General features: G+C 51.5%; 2 protein-coding genes across 11 annotated transcripts in view; both read left to right on the top strand.

Moving 5' to 3' along the window:
* dmtn (dematin actin binding protein) overlaps positions 1 to 12,450 on the top strand; it is a 35,616-nt gene extending 23,166 nt beyond the window's left edge. For 6 of the 7 annotated variants that reach the window (XR_015934949.1, XR_015934950.1, XR_015934952.1 and 3 more), the window contains exons 6-15: positions 1,271 to 1,315; positions 2,641 to 2,776; positions 3,843 to 3,890; positions 4,645 to 4,794; positions 4,919 to 5,058; positions 5,696 to 5,801; positions 6,624 to 6,688; positions 7,862 to 8,696; positions 9,530 to 9,575; positions 10,443 to 10,533. Coding sequence is in view for 1 of the 7 variants with exons in the window: in XM_088624011.1 (XP_088480137.1) it covers positions 1,271 to 1,315; positions 2,641 to 2,776; positions 3,843 to 3,890; positions 4,645 to 4,794; positions 4,919 to 5,058; positions 5,696 to 5,801; positions 6,624 to 6,688; positions 7,862 to 7,924; positions 8,631 to 8,696; positions 9,495 to 9,575; positions 10,443 to 10,556 (1,014 nt within the window). In the remaining 6 variants the exon portion in view is untranslated. Of the gene's footprint in view, positions 1 to 1,270; positions 1,316 to 2,640; positions 2,777 to 3,842; positions 3,891 to 4,644; positions 4,795 to 4,918; positions 5,059 to 5,695; positions 5,802 to 6,623; positions 6,689 to 7,861; positions 8,697 to 9,494; positions 9,576 to 10,442 lie in introns of all 7 variants that reach the window. The other variant, XM_088624011.1, reaches the window with a different exon arrangement.
* A 144-nt stretch (positions 12,451 to 12,594) lies between these two features.
* The window catches only part of LOC148674149 (actin filament-associated protein 1-like 2), a 37,999-nt gene continuing 25,419 nt past the window's right edge, over positions 12,595 to 25,174 (top strand). Inside the window, exons 1-4 of one of the 4 annotated variants that reach the window (XM_088624009.1) lie at positions 12,595 to 13,112; positions 13,603 to 13,892; positions 22,678 to 22,806; positions 24,818 to 24,886. In XM_088624009.1, the coding sequence (XP_088480135.1) occupies positions 13,877 to 13,892; positions 22,678 to 22,806; positions 24,818 to 24,886 (214 nt within the window). In that variant the 5' untranslated portion in view covers positions 12,595 to 13,112; positions 13,603 to 13,876. Of the gene's footprint in view, positions 13,893 to 19,286; positions 20,858 to 22,677; positions 22,807 to 24,817; positions 24,887 to 25,174 lie in introns of those variants that run through there. The other 3 variants (XM_088624008.1, XR_015934948.1, XM_088624007.1) reach the window with 3 other exon arrangements.

The following is a 25,174-nucleotide window of genomic DNA, read 5'->3' as shown; positions in this document are numbered from 1 at the left end:
CCTGAGCTGTGGTGTGCTAATCATAATTATTAATAATTCTTTGCACTTATATAGCGCTTTTCTGGACACTTGACTCAAAGCACTTTACAGGTAATGGGGACTCCCCTCCTCCACCACCGGTGTGCAGATATACCAGTACTCTCCCCACACTCCAGCTCTCAGTGGGGAGGAGAGCAGAGTGATGAAGCCAGTTCAGACATGGGGGTTATTAGGAGGCCATGATTGGTAAAGGCCAATCTTGCTGCTCTGACCTGAACCTCTAAAATATATTCTTTTCACTGAGCATGGATGTCAGATACCTGTCTAATCTCTGATAAGAATGTCTGTAAAATGAATAGTTAATACAGTGTGAGTACCATGAATGTATTTTGCTTAACTGTTTTTAGTACTGTTTTTGTAACCCCTTATTATTTTGAACTGAATTTCCTCTTTAAATACACACATTACCTTCACACACATTAGCCAGGTTTACGCTGTGGGGTTTGCAGAAATAACAAGCTGGTCAATACGAGGGCTGACAAGGTCGGTCTAGCGAACCAGAATCAGGAACCAAAGTGGAAATCGCATGGAAGCTCATTTCAAACTCAGCACAGGAGAAGCTGCTTTACACAAAGAGTTGAGGGAGTGTGGAACAAGCTACCCCGACATATGATTGATTCACTAAATGCCATTCGGACCAATTAGCTGCTAATTACCTAACGGACCGGGGTGAATGGCCTTCTCTCAGCTCTAAACTTTCTTATGTTCTTTCGAAAGGCCCATTAAATAGACATATTACAGTATATGAAGGATGGTGCAAGGTGTGTTACTTTCAGACCTGCTTGAATGGGCCAGCTGTTCATGAACTGTCCTGAGTCCCCCTGTGGGTGATTAATCATAATCCGCCCTCAGACTCCTGGACTGGCTGCCAGCACGCCACACTGAACCGGCTCAAAGTGCCGCAGACAGGATGTCGAAAGCTCTGTCTCGCGCTGTGAGCGAGGCTCCAGGGGGCAGACTCATGCAGCGCCGCTGAGCTCCCCGCAAGGAACCTGTAATCCAGGAGGTGTGTGTTCTGGCAGCTCCTCTGCTGGAAACCAGTCACGACTCGTCGAACCGTTCCGTCTGCTGTCCGGGCTCCCGGAGAGACCGATCTGATCCCTCCCTGTCTGGCAGCCTTAGCGTGGCATCGAGCTCGTCCGCGCAGCCCGATACTCTCTGGCCATTCCGTGACAGGGGTGTGCCGACAGGGGGCAGGCGGTAACACAGTGCCTTTGTTTCATTCTTTCAGAGATCCATGTCCCCGCACTCGATATCTCCCCCGCCCTCCCCAGAGGTAAGGGAAACGACTTTCAGAATCGGTGCGAACCGGAAAGGCAGGAAAGGTGCAGCGAGCAGCAGTGCGTAAAAGAAGAGTATTTCCAAAGTAACTTCTGCCCTGACACTAGGGGGCGCTGTTGTGCACAGGGAAATAGTCATTGCGAGGCTGTGTTGCCCTGCTGTGTTGTCAGGGCTGCTACACTGGGATCTGGACTTCAAAGAAAGCACACCGTCTGCACTCTTGATCAAGCATATAGCGTAGGCTTGTAGGAGGAAAAGACCACGAAGAGCAAAGTTCACACAATGCACTTTGGCTGAAGGTCCTTCATCAGATCTTTGAACCTGTGAGAGTCCTCCCAGCACAGTGTGAGGGAGTTCCTTCGTATTTGCTTTGTTATTTATTGCGCTGGGAGCTTTCCAATGCCAGCTCTATTGGGCCGAACAGTTGGTTATTAAGACGTACTGTCTGTGACTGAGGTCCACATCCAGCAGCAGAGCCCTGGCATCCATCACAGGAAGTGGCATCGCTCAGGTGACACATGGCATCTAAAAATTGCCTCATAATTGCTTTGCTGCTGTCCCAGAAGATCGATTCTTACAGCTTGAGTGTTCCTATCTGAAATGTACATGTGTTTTATATCTGTTACTGCTTTCTGGGCTACAATGCAAGCAGAAGAAGAGGTATTGATTTACTATACATCAGTGTTCAGATCATGCCTGCAGCACAAAGCACATCTAAATGACTACTAAACTCTCACTGGCAAAGTGTCTGAGTTACCATGATAAGAAGTCGTGGGTATTTGGGAACTCCACCTTTCCTGTAATGCTGCTATATTCTGCAGACTGATTCTGCTGTGCATTAATTCTTAATGTATTCTTTTGGCTCATGATGCCTGGCTGTGGATGCTGACTTTGTTTTCCTGAGTGAAAGTATTGTGCCATTTGATTATCAATAATTCAGCTAGCCACTTAGTTCAGCATGAGTACAATTATACATTCAGTTTAAAAAGCTTACAGGTAGTTGTTTACATTGTCACGGCAAAGACAGAGGGGGGTTTAGAGTCAACCTTATTTCTGGCTTTTTCCTGTACTTGTCATTAAATCGTGTATGTGGGATTGCATTTTGAAACAGAAATGAGGAGACATTTCTTTACACAAAGGGTTGTGGGAGTGTGGGACAAGCTACCCATCCAAGATATTATACTTTCTCGCAAGAAACAGCCGGATGAGATCCTGCGATCAATCAGCCACCAACTACCAGACGGGCCTGCTGTCGTCTGTATCCTTAATTCCGTTCTAAAGTAAATCCTCCGTGTCTCCTTCCCCTGTGTTCTGGGGCAGAACTTCCTGTCCAAGGAGTCCCGGGAATCACTGGATCAGAAATCCCCCGGCACCGTCTCCATGGCGTCCAGCGTTCAGACGCGTCGGGTCAGCACCGGCTCAGCCAAGGGAGCCATGCAGCACTTTCACAGACCAGGTGGGTCACAGGGTGCCCAGCCGGACCGGGCCGTCCGAGACCGTCTCGTTCCCTGCGGCGGGAATGATCAGGCACTCTCTGGATATCCGGTGTGCACCAAATACTGGAATAACACACTGAGCCCATAGAATCGCTCTGCTTGTAGAGTCCCCCATCTGAGGCCTTCTCTGTTCCAGAAGGTAGCTCAGATTCCTCAGGTGATGTTTATTCCACATGCGTTTACGTTGCCTTCATTCACTTCACTACCCTGTAGCGCGTCTCACCTTTTCAAAAGGCAGCAGAGGGAATTGTCCGACAATGTTTAATTTTCCAGTCCTGATGTGCTGCGTCCGTGCCATTGGTTTAAAATGGCCCAGAATCCCATTTCAGACCGGTTGGAATAGGGAGGTTGGCATGGAAACCCCCGGGATTCAGGGGCTGGTGTCTTACTTGAGGGTTTTGGGGCACAGCGAAAATGTCTCTGCGTTGGCAAAGAGACAGCCGCCTGTAACTCGAATGAGATATACTGGGCACAATGCGTGAGCGGTCAGGTTCCCATCCGATACACCGAAAGAGCTGTAAGAGCTGGGTAATCCCTAATAACTAATAAGGTGCTGCATTACTTCATTATTAATCATTTATTTAGCGGATGCTTTTAGACAAAGTGATTTTCGTGTGCACTCGTCTCTTTAGCTGAGTATTTTACTGGAATTGTACGGGTGAAGTACCTCTCTCAAGTGTTCAACAGCTGTGTCCCACCTGGGATTGGAACCCGCAACCTTCCAGTTGCCAGTCAGAGCCCTGCTTCCCTAAGTGGCGTCACCGCCCGCCCTCTGAGATGTGGACGGTGTGAAACTCTGCCCCCAGGGCGGCCCCGTCTCTTGGTGTGGGGTTGTACTGCCCTCTGTCCGGGCTCGGAGCGAGCAGGGTCCAAACCCGGCCGCGTCAGGGGGAGCTGCTCTTGTCACACCCGTCCCATCCTGTCCTGACCTGGCACAGGGTTCGAACGGGGTTGCTTCCAGGCTCCTGCAGGCACCTCTGCATTGTGAACAGGACTAATCCATTCTGTGCCTGTCTTTCCTTTCAGACAACGGTACCAACATATACAAGAAACCCCCCATCTACAAACAAGGAGGTGCGTGCTCGAGTTTTCACCCTCTTCCTGCCACTTTATGATTTCCTACATCGTTAGAAAATGAACAGGCTGAATGTCTGAATGGAGTTTGATTTATTTCCAATGTAATATCACAAAATGTATTGGTCTTCCAACAGGATTTTTTTTTTTATATGGCGATCTCAATTCAGTGAAAACCTACTATTATATTTTCTTCCCAGAAAGGCTGATGAGTGTGTAAACATTACGAATGGAGGTCATTCACTGGCATCCTTGGGGCTTTACTGACCAAGGACGTCAGCCAGCCTTTCCTGGAAGGAGCCCGGAGAGTCTCCTTTAACCGTGATGTTTCCAGGGACTCTGCATCAAAAAAAAAAAAGATCTGGCCCATCGAGACAGATCCGGGGAAAATGTCATCCTGGCCGCCAGTCACTATGCCACAGCGATAGCTGTTTCACTAGGAATTAAGCATACCGATAGGATTGTGGATTGTTTTAGTCACAATAAAACTTTACTTAACCTGCTTGGCCAGGGGTCGAGGAGGCTGCGACCCCCCTGCAGAGTGAGGGGTGACCCAGGGGCAGCTGCAGAGGGGGAGAGGGGGTGGAGGTGGGATGTGAGGGAGAGGAGAGCCTCATGTGCAGTATTTATAGTGTTCAGGAGAGGAACTGATACCAGGAGAGTGTTGTCCTCCCTCCTGGACGTGCGTTACAGACTCCCATGTGCAGGAGCTGTGCCGTCACGTCCTCATTGCCCTCCTCCTGTCCGTGCGCAGACGTCTCCGGCTCGGTCCCGCACAGCAAGCACATCGAAGATCTCATCATCGAGTCGTCCAAGTTCCCCGCCGCCCAGCCGCCAGACCCCAGCCAGCCCTCCAAGATCGAGACGGACTACTGGCCCTGCCCCCCGTCCCTCGCCGTCGTGGGTACGCCGCCCGGCGGGCACCTGGCTCGGGCCTGGCAGGGGGGGGGGGGGGGGCACGCTCGCTTGGGGGGGGTGACCGAACTGGTGTTGTCTTTTAAGGGTCGGCGTTGTTGTGCTTGTCTCAGAGACGGAGTGGAGGAAGAAGGCCTCGCAGAAGAAGGACAAGCGAGAGGAGGGACAGGAGGAGGCGGAGGAGGGGGACGAGGCAGACCTGTCGGAGGACATGAAGAGGTTGCGGCAGCTGCAGAGGCAGGAGCTGGAAAAGGTACCGAGCGCCGAGGCGGTGTTCAGGAGGGCACAGAGCTGCCCTGGCACCACGGTAGAGGTCATGGGGAAAGTGCAGTAATGTGCAGTCGAGTGCATGGAAACAAGAGCTACAAGTCATGCTGAGATAGAACAGGACGCTCAGCAAGTTACAGTCCTGCCTCGTCTCCCACAGCAGGCCTTCCGGTCTTGAGGCTCAGTCATCACAATGAGTTTTTCACTGTCTAAATCTGTGATTCCCAGCCCTGCTCCTGCAGGAACACAGTGTCTCTATCCCAGTGTCCCGGTGATTCCCAGCCCTGCTCCTGCAGGAGCACAGTGTCTCTATCCCAGTGTCCCGGTGATTCCCAGCCCTGCTCCTGCAGGAACACTGTGTCTCTATCCCAGTGTCCCGGTGATTCCCAGCCCTGCTCCTGCAGGAACACTGTGTCTCTATCCCAGTGTCCCGGTGATTCCCAGCCCTGCTCCTGCAGGAACACTGTGTCTCTATCCCAGTGTCCCGGTGATTCCCAGCCCTGCTCCTGCAGGAACACAGTGTCTCTATCCCAGTGTCCCGGTGATTCCCTGCCCTGTGCTGCACACTGAACCTGGGCCAGAAGCCGCGGAGATCTCTCTGATTGCTGTCCTGTCTCTTTCAGATCCAGTCGAACCTGGGCAAACTGATCCTGAAGGAAGAGATCGAGAAGTCGATACCCATCCGGAGGAAAACCCGCTCGCTTCCCGACAGGACGCCTTTGCACTTGGGTGAGTCGGGGCCCTTGCTCTCTGAGCTTGTGAGGAGCCGGCCTGGAACTGAGTGGAAACTCTATGAAAGAGCCTGACCCCGGAAGGCCACTGTGTCTGCAGGTCTCCTAGGTCCCTCTACAGGTCTACAGGTCTACAGGTCCCTCAGAGGCCAGGAGAAATTGTAGAAATTATCCCAGATAAGCTGTTAAGAGCCAAGCTGGGGTGAGAACCTGCGAAGACATTAGCCCTCCAGGACCAGGATTGAAGACCTCTGCTCCACAGAGTTTATTTCCTACCAGTCTGCCTGCTTAAACAGTAGAAGCGGTCCAAAAGGAGGTCAGAATTGCAGAGCTCCAGGGAGGAGGAATTGATCGAGTCTCCTGGTGGTGTATGGCACTGTTCCAGTTCTGGAAGACTTTCTGATTAATGAATGTGGAACAGACCACTGCCAGCTTTTCCATTTACTTCCTGACTAAGTGGGACTTTCAGATGCCAAAGTGGATGAGATCATCGGTTCAATTAACTGCCACCAAGCGAGCCAAATGGGCCCAATTGCCTCCTTTTGTTTGGAACTGCTCTTCTGTTCTTGAAATCAGCGGGGCTGAAGTTTCAGGAGGGTGGAATGGGCGTGATGCTTTCTTCTACAGCCTGACTGTACGAGCGTCCAGTTTATCATTCAGTTTTTTCGGCTGACACCTCTATCCAGGATATCCTGGTGGAGGGTCATGCTAAAGGGTACGAGAGCTGGGCCCCACACAGGCCTGGAGCCTAGACACTCCTGACCATACTGCTCCGCACTGCTTGACCTCCTAGGACTCTGACGCTGTTTTTCCCCAACAGGACCCTCGTCCGTGGCCTCCAAGTCCACCTCTCTCCCAGTGTGCAGCAGGACCAGCCTCACCAGGGTGAGTTGGGCCCGGCCTGACGCGGGGAAGATCACGGGCAGAAACCACAAAGAAAAATCAAACACTAAAATCTGTCGATCGCGTGACTGTTCACCCTCATTGCAATGGTAAATCTAAATTTAGTATACTGGAAGTGTACAAGCGTACTTCGACACAATGAGTTGAGTGGATTGAGCAATGATGAAGAATGGACAAAAATTTCAAGCAGCATCTTCAGCATTGGTCTAAATTCCCGAACCTGTTTGCAAGCGCTGAATGCATGAAAACCAGCTTCACTATTCAATTCTAACACTTGAGGGATCCCTTCCCTGGCTGGGATATTGACTGATGCAGCTGCTGTGCAATACCCTTGACCTCCAGAGCACTTCAGGGTGTCACATCATACAGCAGGCTAGGGGTCCAAGCCTCTTCAGCTGTCACCCCTCTTGGGAAAGCTCTTCCTAATCACCTAACACTCACCCTCTGTTGATGTTCTTAAATCTCGTCTCCAATCTTACATGCTTTTCGATGCCCTCCACTTCTTCCAACCTACTTATTTCTTCAGAATTTCACATGTACACTGTTTTTGCATTATTGTTTTTTTTTGTTTGTTGTACTTCTTTTATATCCATATGATTTGCACTTTGAGGATGCTCTGGATTGAAAGGCGCTATGCAAGAATATTGAAACTGAACTTCAGGTGTATGATAAGCAGCTGGAAGGTCTTCAGTGTTTAGTGTTTAGGGTTACGGCTGAAACCCGCACTTCTGCAGTACAGCTGGCTCCAGGGCACCAGGGTCAGTGGCATCAGTGCTCAAGCAACACAGAGTAACAGCAGCTGGGAAATTCAAGCACCTTGTAAAAAATAATCCACTGGTTTGCATACCTGTTGGCCACGGTTTCCAGAAGCCCCATGGCGAACTCCTGCCTGTTCAGCCCCACATCCAGTGGCTCTTGGCCAGTTGTGCATGGCCCAGAGTAGAACCCCAGCGCGGCTCGTGAGATTTTGATGCGTGCCGTGCTTGGAATTGACTGTTATCTTGGGCATAATTAAGTGGCTTCAGCTTCTCTCAGACTCCATGCACGGATGCAGTTGCATCGGCATTGATCCACCCAACATGGGCATCGCAAGCTGCGTTCAGATTTTATAGGGCGGCTTGTCGTAACTCCTGTGTGTTTTGCTTTCCTTTTTAGCTGCAGTCCGCAGAGTTCTCGTCACCAGACAGCGACAAGAGTGGCCAAGGTACGGGCATCACGGCGTGGCACCCTGCTGCTGTGCCTTCAGTGACACTCCTGCCTGCAGAAGGCAGAGCTCTGTGTTGTAGAGAGTTTGTGATGGGAGGTAGAGGGAGGTTAGTTACACACCAGAGCTGAGCCCCTGCATTGCTGGTCAGCTCAGAGCAGTCCTGTTACCCAACATGACACCCATTCTGACACGGGTCAGGTAGAGGCACAGCATGATGTTTATCCATTTGTTTTCCTTTTCTTTCATTGCAAAAAGGCTCGCACAGTGATGTAAAAATAGCAGTTGCCTTTGGGGGTTAAAGCAGCATTTCTGTGCTGCTGTGATAATCTCTTGAAACGTCTTAAGTGAAAGAGATGTGCAATGAAGAAGTTAATGCTTAACAGTATGATTGATCTCTGTTTTTTTCTCTCTCGCAGGTTTGCAGGTAAGAACTTTGTATCTACTTGTTTTGTGATTAATGCTTTACAATCAGTAAGCCTTCATGAGTACTTCAGGAACAAAGAAAACAATAAGTCATGAACACACAGTGACTCCATTTGCATTTCTTTTGATCTCTGTAAGAAATAAAATATTACTTCATATTGGCAGTAAAAATATATACATCTGATACAAAACATTACTGTTTTGCATTTCGTACTTCTAATACCAACATTAAAAATTGTTACAGTAAACACTGACATCATTACTTGACAACTGAATGTTTGATTGCTTACTTAGAACGGAGACTCACAGAGGGGGAGAATGGATAGAGGGAACTCGCTGCCAAGCATGCTGGAACAGAAGGTGTGAGTTCCGCCTGCACACTGGACAGTGTTCAGTATCTGTGTCCAAATTGGTCTGTGTGTGTCCACATCATGGCTCTGTGTGTGTGTGTGATCATGGCTCTGTGTGTGTGCTCATGGCTCTGTGTGTGTCTACATCATGGCTCTGTGTGTGTGTGTGTGTGTGTGTGTGTGTGTGTGTGTGTGTGTGTGCGTGCGTGTGTGTGTGTGTGTTTGTGTGTGTGTGTGTGTATGTGTGTGATCATGGCTCTGTGTGTATCCACATCATGGCTCTGTGTGTGTGTGTGTGATCATGGATCTGTGTGTGTGCTCATGGCTCTGTGTGTGTCTACATCATGGCTCTGTGTGTGTGTGTGTGTGTGTGTGTGTGTGTGTGTGTGTGTGTGTGTGTGTGTGTGTGTGTGTGTGTGATCATGGCTCTGTGTGTATCCACATCATGGCTCTGTGTGTGTCCACATCATGGCTCTGTGTGTGTCCAGTATGGGACAGGATGTAGGAAACGGGCAGGCAGACACCTTAGAAACAAACTGAATATCCAAATGAATTAATATGGGATGTCTGCTGCAGGCTTTCAACAACCTTGGACACACACACTCATTGTTAAGATGTTGGTCTACTACAGATAGTTTCACATTGGTGACTACACTGTTAGCACACAAAGCACTACACAAAGCTGGCATATTGTGTGTTTTACAGGTTGCTGGTATCTATAGTAAGAAGGACTCTTCTGAACAATTCAGTGGTCTGTTTGAGAAGAGCTGGCAATTAAAACTGCAGTATTTGTATTTTGTCTCCTCAGATTTATCCCTATGAAATGCTGATTGTCACCCACAGGGGGCGCAGTAAGCTGCCACCTGGAGTTGACCGGACAAGGCTGGAGGTATGAAGTAGGAGCACATTTCTGTGCACAGCTTTTCTAACCAGCTTTTACCTAAAACACCTTCCATGTTTACCCATGTAATAATAATAATAATTCCCTACACGTATATAGAGCTTTTCTGGACACTCCGCTCACAGCGCTTCTACAGGTCATGGGGATCCCCTCCACCCCCACCAGTGTGCAGCCCCACCTGGACGATGTGACACCAGTCCTCTCCCCACACTCCAGCTCTCAGTGGGGAGGAGAGCAGAGTGATGAAGCCAGTTCAGAGAGGGGGGGTATTAGGAGGCCATGATGGGTAAAGGCCAGGGGGGGAATTTGGCCAGGACACCGGGATAACACCCCTACTCTTTGAGAAACGCCCTGGGATTTTTAACGATGACAGAGCAGACCCTCATCCAAAGACCCGTGACTATTTTACAGTACAGTGTCCCCATGACTGTGCTGGGGCACTAGGACCCACACACACCACAGAGTTGTGAGGAAGTTGGAGCCTATTCCTCCAAACAGCGGGCACAAGGCAGGGCACAGCCTGGGCAGTCGATCACCGGGCACACACAGACACACACACACACACTCACAGACACACACACACACACACACACACACTCACACCACGGCCAGCTTTCCCAGGAGCCAAGTAACCTCTCAGGGATTTCTCTGGGCTGTTGGGGAAAACCCAAAGCAAACCCTAGGAGAACATGCAAACTCCACACAGATAGCACCCCGGCTCCTGGAATTGAACCCGGGACCCCCCCCCCCCTGCATTACCCAGAACCCTGCCGCTGCTCGTGCCGCTCGGCCCGTAGGCTTTCCAGGTCCTCAATGACGTCCTCCAGATCTTGGGTCTCTCTTCCTCTCGCGCAGCGGCACCTGGCTCCCGAGGAGTTCCAGCAGCTGTTCGGGATGCCCATCGAGGACTTCGACCGGCTGTCGCTATGGAAACGGAACGACCTGAAGAAGAGGCTGTCGCTCTTTTGATCCCGGAGAGAAGGGAGGGAGGAGGGGGGTGGGGGGGTTGGATGTGGGGGGGGTGGGTTGGTTCGAACCCCTGGCCCCCAAGACTCCTCGCGCTGGGCAGCGCCTGCCAACATCGTAAAATAACTTTGAAAAGTCCCTCCTGACAATGAATTAGTTGCGTAGAAGACGAAAAAACAAACAAACAAGAAGCAACAGTCTTTATGTATAATATATATATATAATATAATATATAATATACAGTCACAGCCACTGTATATTAATTATCCAATATGAAGCGCTCTAACCGGACGGGTAAAGCAGGAGTGTAAAAATCAAGGCCTGTGCTGTTTTTCTTATTGCTGTACCGTGCCGTCCGCTCGGGCAGAGCCTGTCAACCGGGCGGGTTGTTGTCAGGAGACTGTCTTCACACAGACACCCCTCGGAATCGTAGCTCGCTTCCCCTCATACAGGCAGCGTACAGCAGGGACGCTGAGCTAACCGCTTCAGAAGGATGTCGATACATGGCTCCGGTTTTTTACCGAACTTTAACATCTGACCTGCAGCAGAGAATCAAGACACCTGCTGTAATGGCGCTCGTAACAAAAGTGTCGCTGCCGGAGGTCTTTTATCTTTAACTTTTAAAATATATATTTATGACCAAAACCAAAACAAACGCCATTTCGCTGTACAGCACATTTCCCATAACAGGTTTACTGGAGATGATGGAGTTTCTTTTTAAAGAGACTTTATTAACTGACGGGAGGGCTCTGGACTCGCTCCTCACGGATACTGGCCCGGGGGCCCAGTCTGTGGGACTTGTGTCTCCGGGGAGGCGAGCGCCCCGTCAGTCCTCCGAGAGCCTTCCACTCGTGTTGACCCACTCGCTCTCCCTCGACCCCCCACGGATCACTCCTGCCAGCGAGACCCCCGCGTTCGGCTCGCGGACTGAACCCCCTCGAACTCGCGCGCCTGTTTCTGCAACCTGTCACTGAGGGTTAAATATTATTATTACTAATGATAATAAACATCTGAAATCCCCCATGCTTGTTTCTGTGAACCTTTGAGTGAAGTAACCAGTAGCAGCTCTCTACATATTTTTTAATTCCGCTTCACAAGGTGTTTTTTTTTTCTTTATCTGTTGGATATTAGTATTAAGCAGTTATTTGCCGTCAGCATGATTTTGGAGACATTTATTTCATTTTATACAAAAATAACGAAAAGGGAAGCTCACCCGGTAATTCTTCGTGAGCTCGGATGTGTAAGAGGGTCCCTACCCTCTCTGTCCAGCGGCCCGTGAATGAGGTCAAGGGTGAACGTTTACGGAGGAGGTCTTTCAGTCAACTTTGCACTTTTGAGGTTCCTGGGAGCCCAATGATCTGGGGATGACCCCCTCTTCTTGGGGGGGGTATTGCAGGGAATCGGCTTCAGCAGCGCGGTGGGGCGTCTTGTTGCAGACCCCCGCGCCTCTTGGTGTAAAGTAGTGCCTCATGGGTTTTATCCTCCTGCGTCCTCCGCCCGGGCTCGTTTCCGCCGACGCGGCGTGCTTTCGCGGCGAACACCCTGCCTGAAAGATCTGCACGCCCCAAACACACCTTTCTTTCGTGATTATTTCTGCTGCGACACTGGTCCCAGACCCCAGCGCTTTCCAGAGACGCGCCCCAGTCCCGCGTGTGTTACGTCTCGCCCTCACACTGACGAAAAGCCGACGCGTCGCCTTCGCTTTCCCCACCTCGCTCGCTAGCTGTGACTGTCGGGGGGGGGTTCCGTGTCCCGGCTCGCCCCCCCCCCGAAACCCCGGACTTCGCCCCACGCGCTACAGCTCTCGTTGCAACGTTTTTTATTTGGGTGTTCTCTTATTTGAATGTCAAAGTGTGTTGGGAAAAAAAAACAACTAAAATAAAATTCAACGAGTGTGTCTGGTGTCTTTTGTTTTAATGTGTACCGGTTACGTCCACGCATGACAGTACCGTTTAAAGTAATGCGGGGATCACCTTCAGCCATAGCGCCTGTTGCCTTGCTTTGGTAAGTAGTGTATTGAGCACTGATGCATTTAGCGCCTCTAGTTCGTTAGGAAGTTCCTACACTGCTGAACTTCACGCGGAGCTCAGGGCGCTGGAGCGCAGCACTTCATTGCATTTTAAGAGAGAATCGAGCGGGACGAGAGGGGAATCGCAGAGGCAAACTGGGAATGCGTGTCTGTGCGTGGGGTCGGGTGGGGTGTCGGGGGTGAGCAACAACAGACGATCCGTGGACGTCCTCGCGATGTAAATGGCTTTTAAAAAACAAAACAAAACAAAACAAAACAACAACAAATATCTTCTTTTCCCATAACGCAATGCCAAAACCACTCGTCGTGTTGGGCCACTTTGGGGGCACTGATAGGAGAGTCAACGTCCCCACGGACACGGGAGCAGGCAGAACAGTTCCCTGCACGCGATGTCACCCGCGGAGCACAGAGCGACGTCTGCTAGATGACACGTGCCCTCGCGTGGGAGTGGACGGTGAACTGTCCATTAAAGCTGTCAACGCACATGTCAAGGATAAACACAATTTTGACTCTTTACAACCCACTTGAGGGTAATATGTTTTGTGATGTGTTATAAATGTTACATGTTGTTAGGTGTTATACATGTGCAATAGAGAGATGTACAATGCTTTTTTTTCCTTCTTTTTTTTTCGGTTTGCATTCTATTTAAATGTACAGGAGTGCTGTGTGTCCATAGAAAAGTTCCCCAGGGGACAATAAAATCTTATTTTATCTTCAATCCACTGAGCTCGACACACCCTACCTAGAGACGAAGGGATGCGATGCGTGTCTCGGCCAGCAGAGGGAGTCCTGCCTACTAATTACAATAACAAAATGAAGGGGGGAAATAGAGACTAGAATAAAGTTTTTTTCTTTTTGGTCCTTAAAAGATGAGATTTCTTAACAATTACCTTAAGAAGAATAAAACCACACCCCTCCTCTTATCTCCCTCTTACTGCTATTTTTAAAAACCGCGTTACAGCGGGAGAAAGGATCCGCCAAGAACGTCAAGCAAAGCTGTGAGCTCGTTATCTACCCCAGGTGGCGCTATGGAGGAGTTTTCTGCTGGCTGCTTGTGAAGTCTTCCCTCTAAAGCTGCCACCCCCTCGATGGTGCGTGTGTGTCCATTCTGGGACCTTCGCGGAGGTAGGAGTAATTGCAGTCCGGAGCTGCGGAACCGCCTTGCGCGTCCCCGTCCCGTCCCGCAGAGCCCAGAGAAGCAGAGGCAGGCGGCGCGGTGCGGCGCGCCCGCTGGAGCTATGTGACATCTGCGGAGGAGACGGCGTCGTTTGCGGAGCTCGGATCCCCGTCAGCGATGAACCCGCAGAAAGGTACCGCTGTTCTACCGACGCTGCGCCTCCGTGCCGTTTCCACAGCGGCCGGACTCGTGCTGCGGAGGAAGAGCTTAGACGGACCCGGGGGGCACAAAGGGGACGCGGTGTGTGTGTGTGTGGAGGGGGGGGGTTGCGTTCCGTTGTTTTCCTTCTTTTCCTTATTTTAATCCGGGGTGTCTTTAGCGCACCCCTCTTCCCGAGCTTGCAACACGGACCGGCGCTTGCAGCGTAATGTGCGGAGATCGCTCGTCCGTGTCTGAAGTGTTGATCGCCTCGAACTGTGTAGTACTTGTTGCCTTGCTTTTATAACTGTTGCATTGAGTTCTCCAACGCACTTAGCACGGAAGCCTCTTGATTCGTGAAGGAGCTCCTCTGCTGTTGAACAACACGAGATTAGCGCGCCGGAGAGCCTCATTTCGTTGAATTTTAAGAAGGGGGTCGAGGTTTGCGTTTAATGACACTGTTTTTTTTTCTCTCTTAAATGTCGATGCTGAACACTTCGGCTCGTACACTGACGCGAAGTGCCTTATAGCCGCTTTCACGTCTGCTGACCTACTGTATCAGTGCGTCGTTAAAAGTTTTTTTTTTTCCCTTGAGAAGATGAAAGGTTTCTGTGGCTCCTGGCAGGGTTGTGCGCGAGTTTAGCCCATCGGGGAGGGGGTCCTTTATTTTTTTAAAGACGTCTAAATAGCGGACTCCTGTTTGAAACTGTGGATGCGCGATGGACGGACTGGAAAGAGAATAACTAATGATTCAATCGGAGTGGGGAGAAACCTCTGCAGATTTCGGAGGGGTTAGCGAAGTGTTAATCACTTTTGTGATTAACACAATGAAGTGTTAATTAAAGAGTGAGGAGCACAGGTCCTGTCGCTACCTGGTCCCCAGACGTCCGGATGGGATACAAGCCTATAAGCCGTCATTCAGCAAGACTTTTACTGTACTTTAGTTTTAACTGTGATTCCCGGTGCGCGACCGGGCCGGTGAGAACAGCTGCAGACGACGGGGGTGGGGTTTGAATTGCTTTTACACATTAGCTCCTAACGCGGTGACAAAGGTGAGGTATCCAGCACGCAGCACAGTGCAGAGTCCTGGCGGACCGGGAAAACCCGAGGTGGATCACACTGCTCTGCAGCCGGACTGCCTAGTGCGTGCAGGAGCAGATTTAGGGTCGCAGCTGTAGGTGTGGGGGGAGCCGGAGCGCTGCTGACTGTCCGCTAGTGAAGAACTGCGAGGGGGGGCGTCGCGGGTCTGTCAGACAGCGCTGTGCTGCAGCCAAGCGCAGACTTGATCTCCCTGGCACGACGGTCGTAGTCTTTGTTTTTCGCGTTTCCTGACCGCGGCGTGGGGTTGGACGTTTCAGACGTTACTGGACGCGGTGGCCTGAGCCGAACCTCAGAAGCTGGTGTGCGACGGGTAACGTGGAGGGCTGTTTTGAGCAGAGCGAGGCTCTGCAACTTTATCATTGTAAAGGAATGTCTGTAATAGCTTCAGCGCAGCAATCGGAAATACCCTCACCCCCCCTTCCTCAAATCTCGGGAGAGGGGGAGGCAGGGGGGTTGTTTGTCTAAAGACTAATAAAGATCTCGGCGGAGTCGTATCTTCTGGCCTGCGGATCTGCTGCGCTCTGTGAGGAAGGGAAATACCGGCTCCACCGAACCCTGTGCTCAATCATTATTCATCCCTTTCTTTCGCCCCTGTAAGCTAACCCAGTGTGGAAACAAAAATGACATCATTGGGTTTGCACGGATAGTGTTTCACCACAGCAGCGCTTTCTCTCTTTCTCTCTTTCTCGGGGCCCTGTAGTTCCCTGCTAACTCAATCCGTTCCTCGCTCCCGCAAGAGCTCTCTGGACGGGACGGGGCTGGCTAGGTGCTGATTCCGATTACAAAAAATATTTTGCTTTCCATCCATCTTCATTGTCATTTAGATGCAGCATGCACGCTGGACATTAGGATTGTAGGATTGATGGTCAGGGTATGGATGCTGGACAGGAGGATTGTGGGATTGGTGGTCGGGGTATGGATGCTGGACAGGAGGATTGTGGGATTGGTGTCAGGGTATGAATGCTAGACAGGAGGATTGTGGGATTGATGGTTAGGGTATGGACGCTGGACAGGAGGATTGTGGGACTGGTGGTTGGGGGTGTGGACACTGGTCAGAAGGACTGTGGGACTGGTGGATGGTGGTCTGGATGCTGAACAGGAGGATTGTGGGACTGGTGATCTGCTGTTTGGATGCAAGACAGGAGGGTTGTGGGACTGGTGGTCGAGGGTGTGAATGCTGGACAGGAGGACTGTGGGATTTGTGGACTGGAGTGTGGACGCTGGGCAGGAGGATTGTGCGACTGGGGTCTGGATGCTGGAGAATGGGATTGTGGGACTGGTCCTCAGGGGTGTGCATGCTGGTCAGCAGGATTGTGGGACTAGTGGCTGGAGGTCTGGATAACTGACAGGAGGATTGTTGGACTACTGGGGGTCTGGACAATTGATTAAATGGTTTTGGTGTATTTTATATACTTGATAATTCATGACTCATTCTTCCAAATCACTTCATTTAAAAGAGATATGAGACCTGAGGTGATGAGGAGATTTAATCTGCTGTAAATTTTGTGTTCAGTGAAAATATAGAAAAAAAACACTGGAATCAATAAGCCTCACTTATCAAGAGGTGGTATGTTGGAGGCTGTTTGTGGTCTGGGCATACACAAGGCACAAGATGAATCAGAAGATCCCAGTGTGAAGGACACTAGTGAATGTGTGTGGCACAGACTTGAAGAACAGGACACTGGGGACAGCAGCCCAGTCCAGAGGGAGCTCCAGCTCTGGTGGACACCAGTGAGACTGGCAGAACAGGACACTGGACACAGCAGCCCAGTCCAGAGGGAGCTCCAGCTGTGGTGGACAGGCAGCAGTTGCTGGTGGCTACAGATCTCTGCCTGTAGGGACTGATGGGGTCCTTAGTGCTGGTGCTGCAGTGCTCAGGGACTGTGGGCTCCTCCTGCCCGTCCGCTCTGCTGCAGGACCACACTCATCCTCGTGCCGCTCGAGCAGCAGCAGCAGCTGTCCCGGCAGGCGATGGGGTGTCCTTGCCAGGCTCGAGCCCCTGTGAGCGCGTGTGGGCTGAGCCAGGGCAGTGAACAGGCACAGGCTGGTCCCGGCGGGGGGAGAGGAAGGGGACAGAACCCCACCAGCCAGCGGCCGCACCCCCGCTGTTGAGCAGGAGCCCCAGACGTGTGGCGTCACTGCGTCCAGCCATGTCCACACCTGTTACTGACTTGGGACTCGCAGCAGAGCCCCTGTTGTTCAACACTTGAATGATCCTGTGTCATGTCTGTTTAATAAATGACAATATTTCTGTTGCAGTTGCACTGACATTTTCCTTATAACAGCAATAAACTCACAAAGTTATTAGTGACAGGTTTCTTTCACTGCTCAGTGTACAAGCATACTAGTGGTGCCAGGTGACTTTACACCATCAAATGTGTAAAATAGTTGTATTGACAGTATATAGTAATATTTATATGGTCTGCCTGTTCCATTTTAGTTTGCTTCCTATGAGGAGCCTCCCTGGTATTTAAATGAATGTGAATGAAAAGAAAATTGTTTCAGAAAGCCTGCAATTAAGGATTTTAAAACTAAAGAGTCCTTCCACTGGCCTGCCAAGACCATCACTGTTACTGATTAAATTCTCATCCAGTGAGCCTCTTCTTGATTCCAGAGCCAGATAACTCCCCTGCTGGCAGCTCCCCATGCGGAACCACACAGATTCCCCCAGCGGACTCGGGTCAGGATAGGTGTTGGTGATTACGATCGTGACAGGGAGTGTACCCCGAGTGCAGACGGGGGCGTTAGAGCCAGCATTGGGGAGCCCTGCACAGGGCGCCCCCCCGTGTGGCCCATGAGACCCAGCTGGCGCAGTCCCAGCTGCTGCAGTCCTGAAAGTCAGGCGTGTCAGATCAGCTCCTGCAGGGCCTGGTGTCCACTGCCTGGTTCACTAGGAATAGTGTCCTGAAAGGAGTCTTGTAGAGAAACGAGTCCCAGTGCAGCTCAGTGAAGGATTGAAAGCGATTTATTCATAATGAAGAGGCCTCCTGGAGATCAGACTGACAGAGTAATCCTCTACCTATCTGATCTGCTTGCCATGGCTCACAAACATCCCTTTATACTCTAAAACACCTCCTCTGTGTACCCAACATGGTATTGGAGAAGCACATATTTTAGGATCAATATATTTAGGGCTAACCTCTGATCCATCCTACAGACTTCCATATATGCAAGACCACATCATGCTTGCTCAGCTCATCTGTCAGATTCTTTTGTTGCAACAGCTAAGCTATTAACAATGATCCGACATATGCAAAGACATTGGTCCGTATTAGTAAGACTTAAAAGTTACAGGTTTCATAGAAAGATGTCCCAATGAGGTTGTACACCTGGTGTTTGTACCGCATGTCTTTCACACAAGAAATTCTTGCACTTGGAAATCCTATAAAGAAATCAAAATACTACAGTATGGAGGGTTTCGGGAAAATTTGGCTGCACACTGGTGGTGGTGGAGGGGATCCCCATTACCTGTACAGCGCTTTGAGTGGAGTGTCCAGAAAAGCGCTATATAAGTGCAGGGAATTATTTCTAATAATTATCCGTTCAGCGTCTGACCAGCACCGCGCGATTCCAGTGTCATCTTTATCCCCTCTGGAAGGCGACCCTGTCTTTTCCCCCTTTCCGCAGGGGAACGGCGGCTCACAACAGAGGAGATCCGTATTGGGTACGGAATGTCGATCCCACTCCGCGTGGGGCTGTGGGGGGATGTCCCGCAGGGCCACACCTGCCTGCACCCTGCGGGACGCTGGGAGCGGCTTGTCTCGCTTTCCGATCGCTTCTTTTTTTCCAGATTTGGGTTTTTTTCCCGAGCGGGCATGTGCGATCCAAACACCCGGACTTCAAAGCCGCCTGCGCCAGTCACATGTGCCGGACAGGATGTGGTGCTGATGTCGTGATAGAGCTGTTTTGTGGGAAGATCAACGGGCCGATTCCTGACTGGGAACATTCAGCTTTGCTCAACAGTGTTTGGGGGTTTGGGAAGCACATTGGCTTCTGGAAAAAGCAGAAGACATTAACCCCCCCCCAGCCCTCTCCTGCCCCGGGGGCAGACAGCAGAGCTCCGGTTCTTTCACGGCCATTAGGCACGGTCTGCGCTGAACAACAAAGCGTGAAATCTGATTTAGGCCACCACATCGCCACATTGCCTTTGATTTGTCTGTCCTCCTGGAGCGAATTTCGCCCTCGTCCGAGCTGCGACTGCGTTCCCCACGACGTTCCCTTCTTCAAGAAGCACCAGGCCGGTTTATCTCACAGCCCCATCAGAACCGGTCAACACCGTTCAGTTCAGCTCTCTGGTCTCCCTGGGACTCCACCGCTGGAAGTACCCACACGGGGTCTTTTCGGAATCATTTTTTTGTGTGACCGTGCGGGAGAAGCGATTGTAGCTTCCGGTCGTTAGCTAGGTGAGGGAAGGTTATAGAGGGAAAGATAAAGAAAGCGGAAAAGTGGCTGAGGAGCGTTTCAGGGTCCGGTGCGAGGACAAGGTCTGGGGCTGGAAAGGGGGGTGTGTAGGTGTTTCCCTCTCGCCCAGAGTTCCAGCACGTACAGCGCCCTGAGCGGAAATTTCAGACTCCACAAAGGGGCGGACTGGTGGCTCTGTGGCTCAGGATCTGCGCCAGTGGCTGGGAGGTTGCTGGTGCATATCCTGCGACCGGAAGAGGAATCCTACTCCGTTGGGCCCCCAAGCCTGCAAAAAGACAAATTCCTAATGCAAGAAACTGTGTATGGCCAATAAAGTGATCTGATCCCATCTGACACAGCTCCCGGGCTTGGACTCTCGGCACCAGGCGAACCTGCGGCCACTGACAAGTGTCCGAGAGCAGCTCAGAGCAGCCCAGATCACCTCCACACGCACAGCAGGCTAAGGACCGCCCTCAGTGGGAGCCTGCAGCCCCAGCCCTTGAAATAAGAGCTTCAGATGAAAGAACAGCAAGAAGACACCATCACCAAACACCCCCCCCCTCCTCCTCCTCCTCCTCCTCCTCCTCTCGGGAAGGACGAGTGGGCAACGTAAACATTTCCGAAATGCGAAAAATGCCTCCTGCTCAAGCCTGATCTGCTAATTAGCGAGCGAAACGAGAAGAAAATGAGGCGCATGGCTCGGGCTTTGTGTGGCCGTGAATAGGTCTCTCTGTGGCTTGTGTTCTGGATCTGCCCATGTGTGTGTGTGTGTGTGTGTGTGTGTGTGTGTGTGTGGGGGGGGGGGGGGGGGTGAGACACAGAGGTCAGATTTCTCCTCAGCGTAATTAAATGTGAAGGACAGGGCTGGCCAGGGGCTGCGCTTCTCCCTCTCTGACCCGAAATATATTCATTAGGAATTCAGTAGGAATAGTCGTTGACTTTTGGACCACAGCGATTGACTCTCACCTTTCACCCTTAGTTGCGCTTCGGCAAAGTGAGATAAAACAAAATCAAGAAAGGAGCTGTGCGGGGGTCCTCCCTCCTCAGGGGACGGCGTGCTAGACGCCATGAGTGAGGTGGGCTTTCATCGCAATGCTGCCTGGATCTGAGGTGAATTCACCTGCAGAGGATCTGTAGGAGCTGGATTCAACATGAGCCAATCAGGAGTTCAGGAACAGAGGTGGCGACTGTCAAGTTCACAAACACGCTCAGTTGTGCGTAGAATTCGCATCTGACACACGATTCCATTTGGCGCTGGGCAGCAGAGTGACCTGGGCCCCGTGTGCAAACGGTACTTACGTTAAAGCACCCACTGTCCCCATTGTCTGCAGGGCCAAAGACGTTTGTGTCTTTCTGGATGTCTCAGTCTGGTCAGGGGGATGTCCTGTGAGGAGCACCGGGGTCCTGACCGCGAGCTGGGGGTCTTGAGCCAGCAGCCCCTTCTCTGTGGGAGTAATGGTACCGATAGGCCTGATGCTGTGACACATCAATGAAATGCACCCCTGAAATGAATACGGTCAGATTGTTGCCGAACGGAGGCTAGTTTTCAATGCAGAAATGGAGAGGAAATATTAGGGTAGTGTGGTGAGGTGATGAAACTGCAGGGAGAGCAGGACTGTAGCCTCGCCACAGGTACTGCCTGCTCGCTCAGCGCAGGAAGACTGGAGCACGGTCCTGTCCGAGCCCCGTGGGTGCTACCCAACTCTCTCACGCCTTGATCGCTTTTCAAGGGGTCAGTGGAGCTAGACGTTGAGGCAAAGAGAGACGCAGGGTTCCCCAAGGAGAACAGGACTGAATAGGTCTGGTCACCCCCACCACCACCCTACACACACACACACACTGCAGAACAAGAAAGTGTGTTTAGAGACGTGTCTGGCCTGTCTCAGGGGCGCCCCCTGGCTGTGAGGTCCCAGAGTCCATGGGGAGGAGGAGAATGAGGAGAGGGGGTGGCTGTGCAGAGATCTGCTGACAAAATGAGTCCCAGGCCCAGGGTAATAAACCGGGCAGCTGGGGGAGGAGAGAGGGATAGACATTGCTCGACAGTAACAACAACAACAACAGAAACATGTCTGAAGACTGCCAGGCTGCCAGGCTGTTTGGTTTTCTGTGGAAATGCCTGGGAGTTAGTCACTTCAGTGACTGCAGCTGATTTCGCAGCAGAGATGCCTGAATTATGCTGAAACAATTGAGCCCCAGCATGAAGCACTCTTCTGTTAATGGAGTGAGAGGCCTTCATTCAGCTGGGCCGCTGTATGGACTGAGCGCGCGCTGGGGCGTCCTTTTCAGACAGAGAATTTAAAGGCCATTCAAGGCCATAACAAGTGGCCTGTCTTTTTGTGGTGCAGTGTTTCTTGTGGCCGTGCTGGGCAGAAAGGCCTTATTTTCTACCAAAATAATATATACAGGCAGCTCTGGGGCAGCAGTACAATGGCTCTCTGAGGCTGGCCTCCCCCTCTGCGCCCCCTGGCCTGTCTGTTTACTGTGATAACATAAGTGGGATTGTGCTGCGTGCTCTTCTGTGAGCGCCGGGCTCCCACCTCTCCAGGCTAAGAGCTGTTTTCTCTGCCCTCTTCATGTGATGGTGTGGTCATGCGGGATCCCGTAGCTGCGTCGGGTGCCCCTAGTTTCCTTCGAGATGAGTTTCTGCCAGGTGTATTCGGGCGGCCGGGGTCTCGGTAAGACCTCGGGGTCTTGCTGCAGTGTGACAGAGACCGCCAGGCCTGTTCCTGGTTCTCAGTGCAGTTTGTTTCTTTTTTCCTGATCCGGCGGGATTCAGCCTTGGGCTGCCGGACAGCACAGAGGGGTGAGTCCTGATCCTGGTCCTGGTCCCCCCCCACACTTACACACACACCTCCCCGGAATTAGCCGAGGCCCGGAGCACGTGAGAGCCCGTGAAGCATCCGGGGTTCAAACACGAGTGAGGCTCGGAAACAGTGCTGGGGGGGGGAGGGGGGTCCCCTTTCTCATCTGGCCTGTGAGGGTTTCCCTCTGGGTGCCCCTGTACTGCCCTTCCAGGGACACCCCTCTAACATCTCAGAAACCGAATGGAGGGGGACCCCCGCTCTATTGTCCCGTGGGGTCCCCACTGAAAGATTCTGGGGAGCTCCAGTGATTCAGAATGTGGTAGCCCCTGGTGTCCCTGTACAAGTGTGGTATTGATGGCATGGGGTTCCCAGTGCTTGAGCTCCAGGAGGAGGTGGGCTGTCAAGCCATGAGAACACTCCCATCGCTAGCTGTAGCCTTAATGTCACTCAGTGCTTGATCTCCCCTCTCCGCAGAGCTGAGCCAGCTGATCTCGGACCTGCAGTCCTTCCTGCTGGTGCTGGACCGCGAGAATCTCAGCTACATCGCTCAGGCCAAGAAGAAGTCCATTTCGGACCTGCTCTCCAGGGTGCAGGACACGCCGGGTATGTGGGCAGCTTCTTCCCTCGTTGTTTGCGTTGTCTGGGCATGGCTTTTAAAATAATCATTTCAACCTGCCTGGAATTCAGATGGGTTCAGCGGGGTGGCGCAGCAGTTTTGCCTTCCTGCCTCGCAACACTGGGGCCCCGGATCTGGGGAGCTATCTGTGTGGAGTTTTTATGTTCTCCCCACGTTCATGTGGTTTCCACCCACAGTCCAAAGACATACTGCTAGGTTATGTGGCTGCTGGGAAAATTAGGTGTGTGTGTATTTGTGTGTGTGCCCTGTGATGGACTGGTGTCTCGTCCAGGGTGCACCCTGTCTTGAGCCTGTAGCTTGCAGGGATAGGCTCCAGCTCCCCTGTGACCCTGTATTGGATAAAGCCAATTAGAAAATAAGATCAGATGACTTTATTGGCCATATACAATTTCTTGCATTAGGAATTTGTCTTTTCACAGACCCCAGCTTGTTCTCCAGGAGACACACAGACAGGGAGAGAAGCTGGGGGTCAGAGTGCAGGGTCAGCCATTTATACGGCGCCCCTGGAGCAGTTGGGGTGAAGGGCCTTGCTCAGGGGCCCAACAGAGTAGGATTCCTCTGATACGAACCGGCAACCTTCCAGCCACAGGCACAGATCCTTAGCCACAGGAATCCAGATTTTTGCAGAAGTCTGTTCCGATTCCAAGCAAAGACCAGGCTGAACAACAAGAGAGGTGAACAGATCTCACAGGCCTGTCGGAAACTGAAGACACCCCTGGATGAGACCCGTGAAATGTGGCTTTGCTGAGACCTCTTTCACCCAGTCACACCATGCTAAAGTCATCGTCTTGTTTGCCAGCACTCCAAAACTCTTCTCCTTGCAGAAGTGAGGATTAGTAAAATACAAAGAGACTCTGCTTCAGTTTTAGCAGATCCTGCCTTTCGAGGATTTAGCTTTTTCCATTAGGTGAGCAAAGATAATCATCCCCAGTACAGTCCCTGAACAGCCATCTCCTAATCCCACTGAGCTCATGTCTGGGGCACCAGCAGGCCAGGAGTGCCTCTGGCTGGCCTTTCCCATCCGTGCAGCAGAAGACAGGGAGACATCGCCTTCCCCGGAAAAGCAGCTCTGGTTTTGGATGGAAAAGGCAGGAGAATTATCCTCTGAATGACGGCGGACGCTCTGGCAGGAGAGAAGGAGGCAGGGAGAGATCTGAAAAACCCTGAGACGCCTCCTGTGTGTTGGGAGTGGGAGATGTGTAAATTCCCTCCTTTAATTTTGATGAAAATGCCCACGTTTGCCTTTGGGCTCAATGGTTACAATGTAAATGAAAGGCCTGATTGACAAGCTGTTTAACAGAGGTGACCTAAACCTTCTCATGGCCAGAAGCCGCTCTCTGGTTGATGTGGAAAGGAGGTTTTCCATGTTGGTTTAAAGGCTACAGACAGGCCAATCATTTTGCTATTGCTGTGTACAGTATGCTCACAATGCAAAAGACGTTTGTGATCCGATGACCTTTGACCTCACCCCAAAGTGGGCAGGAACATTAAAGAGGAAGGAAGGGGGATTGAAACGCTTCCTACCTTGGGCTGTAGTTGCAAGCTGATGAATAGCTCATGTGTGGGCATTCCATTCCAGTGCCCAGCTGCTTCAAACAGAGACCACCTGTGCTGATTTCAAACCCAGGGCCCCACCTCTGATCCCTGACTGGCTGGTGTCCTCCTTCCCATTATCTTTTGCAAAGATCAGCTTGCCCAGCTTTGCTTCCAGGCTCAACCAATCAATCCAATTAAGGAACGGATTCATTGCATTTGCAGTGCACACTGCTGCTCAGGTGAGGACGATGACAGTCAACGCCAGCAGAGCCCATCAGCCAGTGTTATGGTGGTGACCTGCTGGGCAGATATTTTCTCCTGTGCCATGAGGCCGGCGACCAGCGGGATTTTGCAGGCGATTCTGTGCGGTTTTGATCTGACCTCGGCCTGCTTTTCTTCTCTGTTTTCCTCCGCCTCTCTCGCCCCGGCCTCGGGTCCCAGTGGAGGATGCGGAGTACATGGTCATGAACTGCCCTACAGGAGCTGCGAGGGCTGAGCTCCAGGAAACAGGTAAGAGCTGGGGACGACTCACCTCCACCCCGCTGCACGCTGCCAGATTCGTCATCACTCACGGGTGCAAAATGCACGAATACGTTCTTGGGAAAAAAGGAAAAGTAGAGATGTGTATATCCCTTTATCTCTCCACTAAGCCCAAAATAGTTTTCCCATGCAATAGCACCGGTTTCACCGGGGTGGGGCAGCCCCCTCTGATCCAGAGCTGCATTCAGGCCTTCGTTGTTAAGCTGGTGCTGCTGATCGTCGAGCTTGCAGAGCTGGGGAGGTGTTGCTTGTGCGCTG

The sequence above is a fragment of the Lepisosteus platostomus genome, chromosome 3 (genome assembly GCF_059453375.1).
Source record: "Lepisosteus platostomus isolate fLepPlt1 chromosome 3, fLepPlt1.hap1, whole genome shotgun sequence".
Taxonomy (NCBI): domain Eukaryota; kingdom Metazoa; phylum Chordata; class Actinopteri; order Semionotiformes; family Lepisosteidae; genus Lepisosteus; species Lepisosteus platostomus.
This window is presented reverse-complemented; position numbering and strand designations above follow the sequence as displayed.